This window comes from Dromiciops gliroides, chromosome 3 (assembly GCF_019393635.1).
Source record: "Dromiciops gliroides isolate mDroGli1 chromosome 3, mDroGli1.pri, whole genome shotgun sequence".
NCBI lineage: Eukaryota > Metazoa > Chordata > Mammalia > Microbiotheria > Microbiotheriidae > Dromiciops > Dromiciops gliroides.
The window spans coordinates 415,223,193-415,232,874 of record NC_057863.1 but is presented as its reverse complement, the minus strand read 5'-3'; the positions used below and the strand labels follow the sequence as shown (position 1 = coordinate 415,232,874).

The window sequence follows — 9,682 nt, the reverse complement described above, 5'->3', positions numbered from 1 at the left end:
GCACAGAAGGAATTGTAACTTCCTTTAGAGTCACACAGGTAGTAATGATTTGAGGTAGGATTGTTGATTATTCCAATTCCAATACTTATAATGCAAGCCATTCTGTGAAAAATATGAAGAAAAGGGCCAAATAGAATTGTTATAGGATATAGACCTACTAATGATATTTCAGAACTGAAAATAAAATAAAACTGTATAAAAAATTTCCTCCAGGAAAAATAATAATAAGGGAAATTTGAAAAGGGAGTTATCATTTCTAGCTGCTGAGGGAAAAAGGGCAAAGATCATAGAAGCCTCGATGGAGAAGTTGTCCCAAAAGTTTAGCCTTGAAAACCAAAATGAACAAATGGGTTTGGGGTTTCACTTTTGTGAGAGATAAGGGAAGGCAGACAAAATGCCACAAAGAGAGAATCAGGCAGATTTAGATATGATCCAATAATGGAAGGGAGATTGGAGCCAGGTTGAGAAGGGCCTCAATCACCAGTAAGAATTTCTATTTTGTTTAGTAAGTAATAGTTAACCACTGAAACATATAGATCGATACACGCTATGTGAGTGCTGTGAAAATGGAAACCTTGATTTGCTTGAGTCCTTCGATTATTCAAGTAATTGAAATAATTGTATGAGGTCTGGCTTCATTGGCTAACATACCAACAATCCTTTGTGTAATCCAGAGTAAACCTAGCTGGACTTGCAAGGTATCAGTAATTCTTAAGCCAATAAAAGATTTGTTGTTGTTGTTGTTTGCCCTTTGTTCTTGGAGTGTGTGTGTGTGTGTGTGTGTGTGTGTGTGTGTGTGTGTGTGTGTGTGTGTGTATCAGGACAACTGGAAATGGCCCTGGATGTTTAATGCAATTGGAGTTAAGTGACTTGCCCAGGGTTATACAGCTAGTAAATGTCTGGGGTCAAAATTGAACTCAGGTCCTCCCAACTGCAGGCCCAGTGCTCTATCCACTATTCCACTTAGCTGCTCCAAACAAAAATTTATCTGAGACTGATCTGACTTAAGGACATGTGAATATGGACATAGATAGACCTTATCTTCAGCAATTCCCTAACTTTGGAATAATCTCCTTATCTTCAGCAATTCCCTAATTTTGGAATACTTTTTTTTTTTTAAAGAAATGTCCAAGGGGCAGCTAGATGGCACAGTGGATAGAGCACCAGCCCCGTATTCAGGAGGACTTAAGTTCAAATCTGACCTCAGACACTAAACAATTACTAGCTGTGTGACCCTAGGCAAGTCACTTAACCCCAATTGCCTCACCAAAAAAAAAAAAAGAAAAAAGAAAAAAGAAAAAAATGTCCTGATCAAGACATATCCTAATCAAACCTCGAAATGAACTATTACCAAGAATGTCATTTGATGTATGTGTCTGCTAACCTGTAAATTAATGAAACAATCAATACAGGAGAAAATAAGGTCTTTAATGAGGCAGAGGAGTTATAGCTTGGAGTATCACAACACTTATGGGAACTGAGGAAAGGGTTTATATTGGGGTAACAGAACAAAGGGAACTATAAGACTGCCCTTTATTGAAGTATATATAGTTGCTACTTAACTCTAAATAGAAACTAATTAATGTAAGTGGACCCTTTTATATGAAAACCTAAAGCCCAGGGAGTAAGGTGGGAAATCTTTGGGAGGTGATAGTTTGTTTGGGGGGTGTGGGGGGCAAAGATGCATAAGTCAATCAAGAGTCTGGAATTGACACAGATTACTTAGCCCCAGGCAATTCATTGGCCTGAGAAGGGGGAGTAGGTGGGGATTAGGCATTTCTCAATAAATTTGTGGTTATCAAATCAAAGGCCATATATGTTACCCCTGGAATTCCTTACACACACACCTCCCTTTGGGAGTGGGCCTTTCTAAGCCACCTTTTCCTCCAAATTCTTTACATGTCTTTGTTTAAACCCTCACAATATATTACATTCCTATTCTGCAAGAGGCAGAATAATACCCAAAGTCAAATTAGATTCTCTTCCTTGATTAATAAAAACTTTCTGTTAATTTTTATAGGCATCGTCTTTCTTCTGTTTCTTTCCCTTTTAGGAAGAAGGGTATTTAAATCTCAGTAACTGGATTTTGCATTCTCCTGATAACTATCCTTTGTGTTTTCCTCTCTTCCCCTTTAGGAAAAGAGAGATCTAAATTCCATTAAGAGAGCCTTTTCCTTGGTTTACAATGCTTTCCTCATTACCTTTTATCTCCTCAAAGCCAAATAGATTACTTTTTTTTTCACATTTTAATTTTCTTTATTATTCAAAAAATATATCCTTTTTATTTACTTTTTTGACTCTGTACCTGTGCCTTCAACACCTTCACAACAATTTTCTGCTTCTCAATCAGGAAAGCATGCTTGATCCTGTCATGGACACATTTAGCACACATGGAGCCACCATAAGCCCTGCTGACATGCTTTTTGGTCTTTGAAAGCCTCATAAGAACTTTAGGTCTCACTGCACGAACACCTCGAAGTCCTCCTGGGCACACACCACAGGCTGATTTTGGTACTTTTCCAACTTTCTTAGTATAAAGGTAAACAATTCTATTACCTGGGGTTCCTGTCAGCCAAGTTTTGTTGGAAGCTGCGTTGTAGGACCACCTATGGCGATCAGACGCTGAACCATTTTTAATTTCTGTTGAGTCAAAAGCCAAATAGATTAATAACAGTAGAAGGGGAGAACTTGAAGAGAATGCAGACATTATGTAGTCTAAGCTCCTCCTTTTTGAGATAAGGAAACTGAGATCCAAGGAAGATGAGTGATTGATCCAAGGTAATCTAACTAGTAGTAATGGGAGTGGTAATTGACATATGGTGCCTTGATGTCTGTATCTTTTTTGTGTACAGTGTATCAGAGCTACAAACATTTTATATTCTGCTTCTTTCCCCACTTTTTATTCCTAAATGAAGATCCCTTGCCTATTCTGAGAACTGAGATTTTTAAAAAGAAATTTGTCTTGTATCACTTCAATGGATATCTACTTTTTCTTTGAGTTGAAATGTCTCAAAGAACCAATAGATGATTGAATCAGCTTCACATTTTTTCCTGAGCTTGTCTAGGATATAAGTACCAAATATTGTTGCCTAAAAAGTAGGCCAAACTAGACTTTTACATTTTGTTTAGGAAGCATTACTATTGTGTTTCATTGCACACTTTTTTTCTCCTCCTCTAACTGTCTAACAGTGAGTACAATTTTATGACACCCTAAATCATTTCATAAGATTTGGCTCAATAGGTTAGCTCTGTCTCATAGTTTTTTCTTTTTTTCATAAGTGTTAATATGAATGTATGGATCATCTGGATTTGATGGAGGTGCCTTATTATCCAAAAGTATTTTTTATGAAACCCTAGGTTAATAGGAGCAAAATGTGCCTCAAAGGAACTCCAAACTGAACCCATGTAGCTAGCTGATAAAAGTCCCTACCTGGTGACTTCTTTCCTCAGAATATTAAGTCCTAATCTTATGGGGAAATCTAGGCATCCTCATCCTTGCCAAACCCTTTTTGTGAATCTTGTAATCTTATCATGATGCTCTATATTTCCTTCATACTTGTTCTAACTAATTGAAATTGTTAAACTGCTTTTGCTTCTGGGTTGATTAATATTATTAAAATTAATAACAGTCTTTAACCAGTGGACAAAAATAACCCACCTTGTATACCCTCAGAAAGAAGGAGTCACTTTTGGGAAGCGTCTCCAATGATCATGTTTCTTTCTTCTTGGGACAAAATAAATTGGTATTATATTTTTCCTGTCTGTCTCTGATCTAGTTTATCCTGTAGGAGACATTATGTTCTCTGATTTGGTTTTATTCTGTGGGAGACATGTCTCTATTATTCTTTTTTTGTAGGAGATATTATAAAATTAATTTCTCTGATCTGTTTATTAATTTTTAGGAGACATACAGATTAAACTATATTTAATTTTCAAAATAAGTAAATATGACAAATGGGGCATCTGTACCTTTATCAAAATTATTGATACAATATTAAACAAATACAGATCTCAAGAGCATTCTTCTGTATTCCTCTTTGCAAACTGACATCATTATTTCTGAAAAACTAGTCTATGAGACTGAATATTCAAACAATTCTAAATTCACATAACTGTACTATCATCACACTTGTTCCTTTTTTCTTTTTAATTCTACAATAATATGAAGAGATTATTCTTGGTCAAAGAGACCAACACTAAGAATACAGAGAAGTTGCTTAGAGTCAGGTTTAGGTTAGAGGAAAAGGAAAACACACACACACACACACACACACACACACACACACACACACACCCCTTTAAGATTCAAAGTTTAATAATTGTCCTTGGGGAATTATGTGTTTCTCTTCAGTAAAGATTTCTTTGTTTTTGTGGGGCAATGAGGGTTAAGCAACTTTCCCAGTAAGTGTCAAGTGTCTGAGGCTGGCTTTGAACCCAGGTCCTCCTGAATCCAGGGCCAGTGCTTATCCACTGCACCACCTAGTTGACCCCTCAGTAAAGATTTTCAAAGAAAGTCTGAGTAATCCTTGATCAAATATTTTTATTTTGTTGATAGTTTTCTTAATGTTTAACCAGCCCTGTATTCCTGGTATAAATCCCACCTGGCCATAGTGTATTATCCTGATGATCACTTGCTGTAATCTCCTTGCTAATATATTATTTAAGATTTTTGCGTCAATACTCATTAGGGAAATTGGTCTATAATTTTCTTTCTCTATTTTGGCTCTGCCTGGTTTTCATATCAACACCATATTTGTGTTCTTAAAGGAATTTGGCAGAACTCTATCTTTATCTATTTTTCCAAATAATTTGTATAGCATTGGAATTAATTGTTCTTTAAATGTTTGGTAGAATTCACTTTAAACCCATCTGGCCCTGGAGATTATTCATAGGGAGTTCCTTGATGGCTTGTTCAATTTCTTTTTCTAATATGGGCTTATTTAAGGATTTTATTTCCTCTTCAGTTAACCTGGGCAATTTGTATTTTTGTAAATATTTATCCATTTCATTTAGATTGTCAAATTTATTGGCATAAAGTTGGGCAAAATAATTCCTAATTATTGCTTTAATTTCCAGTTCATTTGGTGGTGAAATCAACCCATTCTTTTTTTTTTTTTGCCATATAAATATTTTATTATTTTCCAGTTACATATAGAGATCTTTTTCAACATTGTTTTTTATAAGATTTATTGTTTCAAATTTTTCTCCCTCCCTCCATTCCCTCCCCCATCTCACCAAGACAGCAAGTAATCTGATATAGGTTATATATGTACAATCACATTAAAAATTTCTGCATTAGTCATGTAATGAGAGAAGAATCAGAGCAAAAAGGAGAAAAAAACTCAAAAAAGAAAAACAACAACAAAAACAACAGAAATAGTATGGTTCAATCTGCATCCAGATTCAACAGTTGTTTTTTTTTTCCTGGATTTTGAGAGCACTTTCCATCATGAATTCCTTGGAACTATCTTGGATCATTGTATTTCTGAGAAGAATCAAGTCTATTGCAGTTGATCAACACATAATGTTGTTGATACCATGTACAATGTTCTTCTGGTTCTGCTCATCTCACTCAGCATCAGTTCATGTAAGTCCTTCCAGGTTTCTCTGAAATCTGCCTGCTCATTATTTCTTACAGCACAGTAGTATTCCATTACATTCATATACCACGACTTGTTCAGCCATTCCCCAATTGATGGGCAGCCCCTCAATTTCCAATTCCTTGCCAGCAAAAAAAAAAGAGTAACTATAAATATTTTTGTATGTGTGGTCCTTTTCACTTTTTTATGATCTGTTTGGGAAAGAGTCCTAATAGTGGTATTGCTGGGTCAAAGGGTATGCACTGCTTTATATAGCCCTTTGGGCATAGTTCCAAACTGCTCTCCAGAATGGTTGGATCAATTCACAGATAACAATGCATTAGTGTTCCAATTTTTCCACAGCTTCTCCAACATTTATTATTTTCTTTTTTGTCATATTAGCCAATCTGATAGGTGTCAGGTGGCACCTCAGTGTTGTTTTAATTTGCATCTCTCTAATCAATAGTGGAAATCACCCCTTTCATTTTTGATGCTGGTAATTTGGTTTTCTTCTATCTTTTTTTAAATAAGATTAACCAAAGGATTATCTATTTTATTGTGGTTTTATTCATAAAACTATCTCTTAGATTTATTGATTAATTTTATAGTTTTCTTGCTTTCAATTTTATTAATTTCTCCTTTGATTTTTAAGATTTCTAATTTAGTATTTAATTGGGGATTTTTAATTTGTTCATATTCTATAGTATGTTTTTAGGAAGCAAAGTAAAAACCAGTAGATAGAAAGAGATTGAGAGTTACCAAGAGCCTGGGTTGATGACAGGGGTAAACTTTCAGAAGACACTAGAAATTAAAGAATCAATGCCATAAATGGAGGCCTTGACTTGTAGAACCACTTCATCAGAAGGTGTAATAAAGAAAAAGATGCTGAGATAATACTTATTAAAATGAAGTTCTAATCACAATGTGGCAATCAATAAACAAATTCAGAAGCACTCAGCTTATCATTTAGTTTCAGCCTATGTGCTGAAGACAAGTTATTTTTTTTTCTATCAGACTACCAGTTAGTAAATTCCAAATCAATTTCCTTACTAATAGGTATGATTTTTCAAAGAAACTATGTAGATATCATTAGTTCACAGTATGAAGTGAATAGAAGTGTTTGAGTGGGAATGTAGTCTTTTTCAAACAAGCTGTGTTAAGGTCTAAATGATGGAAACTGAATTTGGGGAGTTCAATTTGGCAAGCAAACCTTACCCTTGCAGTGGCATCAGCATGTCCTAATATTGACTCCTAAGAGCTTATGCTGTGGGATGCCTTCCCAGGAGCCTAGGGGAAAAGCAAGCTTAAGTTTGTCAAAACATGAGTTTATATGAAGCTTTTGAATAGTATGCCTAGAAGCAGACGGCAGAATTGGAGAGAGCAGGTTTGGAAGATCAACTAAATGTGGAAAGATGGGGAGGAGAAATCAAGACTTTGGATTCTTTACAGGACACAGAGTCAACATACATATTTTCTTCTGTGAATTCTTTCATTTATGAGATGTGTTCAGAATTTGTAAGGTAATTGCAGTATCTTATTTGATGAAAAATATGGCATGCCAAATTGTGTTTTCTTATCTCCCTTAATTTGCAATGTAAAATGATTTGCATTTTTTGGCAGAATAAAATATTTGGGAACTGGAAGATTTTCCTTTATAACTTTATATATAGTGGCATCTTGATTATATCTGTTAGTTAATGAAGTAATTATTTTAAACTTTGTGAACTTTATTCTGAAGGCCACAGATTTGGGTATAATACCAACAACCTATATGATTGAAGGTATTTTGTCTCCCTGAACCATTTGAATGGTGCAGTTTTGCTATGTAAAGAGAGCTTTCTTATATATATTCCCATTGCAATAATAATGATGATAGAAATAACAACAACAATAACAATAATAATAATGATCATAAAATTTAAAACAATAAAAAAGAACAATAAAACAGTGTAAATGACCTGGAATCTGCTCTGCATTTCCATCTCTGAATTTATAGACCTATTCCTATAGCCATAAAATATATTTTAGAGTAATCTGGAATTCTACCTAAAGAGTTATTAAACTTCATATACCCATTAACCTAGAAATACTTCTACTAGGTGTGTTTCCTAAAATAATTAGAGATAAAAGGAAAAGTTCCTATATGTTCTAAAATATCTATTGCAGCTCTCTTTGTGGTAGCAAAGAACTGTAAACTGTGGGGATGCAATTCAATTGGGAATGGTTGAACTAGTTGTGGTATATGATTTTGATGGAATACTATCATTCTATAAGAAATTATTATCTTAGATAAATATGGATATCTTGATCATCTTAGATAAATATAGAGTGAAATGAGCAGAACCAAGAGAATTCTGTATGTAGTAACTGCATTATTGTTTCAAGAATAAATTTGAGAGGCAATCTTTTTGACTGTAATAAATACCGAAACTAACTGCAAACAACATATGAGGGAAGATGCTATCTGCATCCAGAAGAAACACTGATAAAATTTTCAGTTTTATGTACAATCATTTTTTATTTTTCTATTTTAAATATTACTCATTCTTTCAGCATGAAAAATGAAAATAAATATAATTAAATCAACATAAGTTTTATTTAATTAATAAGGCAGCTAGTAAGTCATTTAAAAAATAATTGTGCACCTATTTGTTCAATACCCAAGATATAAGAGAAGGCTATGGATCATTAAATAGAAAGTTAAACTCAGAGCTGGAAAGATGAAGCTTCAAGTCCTGCCTCTCCAAGTAATGAATTCATGATGTTCAGTGTTCCAAGTAAATGTATAATGATATAAATTGAAAAGATGCTGACCTGTATTGGTAGAAGGAATTTCCTCACTCAGGAATTCCCTATATCAAACTATAGATCTATTTCTTAATTTAAAATTTTTTTTAATGTATGAGGTATTTTATTTTTTCCGTTACATGTAAAGATAGTTCTCAACTTTTGTTTATACATGCTTTACAATTTCAGATTTTTCTCCCTCCCTCCCCTCCCTCCCCCCTCCCCTAGACAGCAGGTAATCTGATATAGGTTATATCTATATATCTCTATACATATACATATAGATATATATATATATACACACACACACACATATATATATATATATATATATATATATATATATAATAACATTAATCCTATTTCTGCATTAATCCTGTTACAAGAGAGAGAATCAGAGCAGAGATGCAAAACCTCAAAATAGAAAAAAAAACCAACAGCACCCAAAACAAAAGAAATAATATGGTTCAATCAGCATCTATACTCCACAGTTCTTTCTTAATTTTTTTTTCTTGGATTTGGAGATCCTCTTCTATCATGAGTTCCCTGGAACTCTTCTGTACCATTGCATTGGTGAGAAGAATATAGTCCATCACAGTAGGTCAACACTCAATGTTGATGATACTGTGTACAATGTTCTTCTGGTTCTGCTCATCTCACTCATCATCAGCTCACGTAAGACCCTCCAGGTTTCTTTGAACTCTTCCTGCTCATCATTTCTTACAGCACAATAGTATTCCATTGTATTCATATACCACAACTTGTCCAGCCATTCCCCAATTGATGGGCAACCCTTCAACTTCCAATTTCTTGCTACCACGTAAAGAGCAGCTATAAATATTTTTGTACATGTGGGTCCCTTTCCCCCTTCCATGATTTCTTTGGGAAAAAGACCTAAAAGTGGGATTGCTGGGTCAAAGGGTATGCACAGCTTATTGCCCTTTGGACATAATTCCAAATTGCTCTCCAGAATGGTTGGATCAGCTCACAGCTCCACCAACAATGCATTAGTGTTCCAATTTTCCCACAGCCTCTCCAACATTTATTATCTTCCTTTTTTGTCATTTTAGCCAATCTGATAGGTGTCAGGTGGTACCTCAGAGTTGTTTTAATTTACATCTCTCTAATCATTAGAGATTTAGAGCATTTTTTCATATGGGAATAGATAGCTTTGGTTTCTTCATCAGAAAACTGCCTGTTCATATCCTTTGACCATTTCTCAATTGGGGAATGACTTGGATTCTTATAAATTTGATTTAATTCCCTATATATTTTAGAGATGAGGCCTTTATCAGAAGCACTGGCCTCAAAAATTG

At 34.4% G+C, this 9,682-nt stretch overlaps 1 protein-coding gene across 1 annotated transcript; it reads right to left on the bottom strand.

Moving 5' to 3' along the window:
* Nucleotides 1-2,281: 2,281 nt before the first annotated feature.
* LOC122747730 (60S ribosomal protein L34-like) lies at nucleotides 2,282-2,707 on the bottom strand. The gene has a single exon (XM_043993596.1). It carries the CDS (start codon nucleotides 2,705-2,707, stop codon nucleotides 2,282-2,284), a length of 426 nt encoding a protein of 141 aa, XP_043849531.1.
* Nucleotides 2,708-9,682: the final 6,975 nt, after the last annotated feature.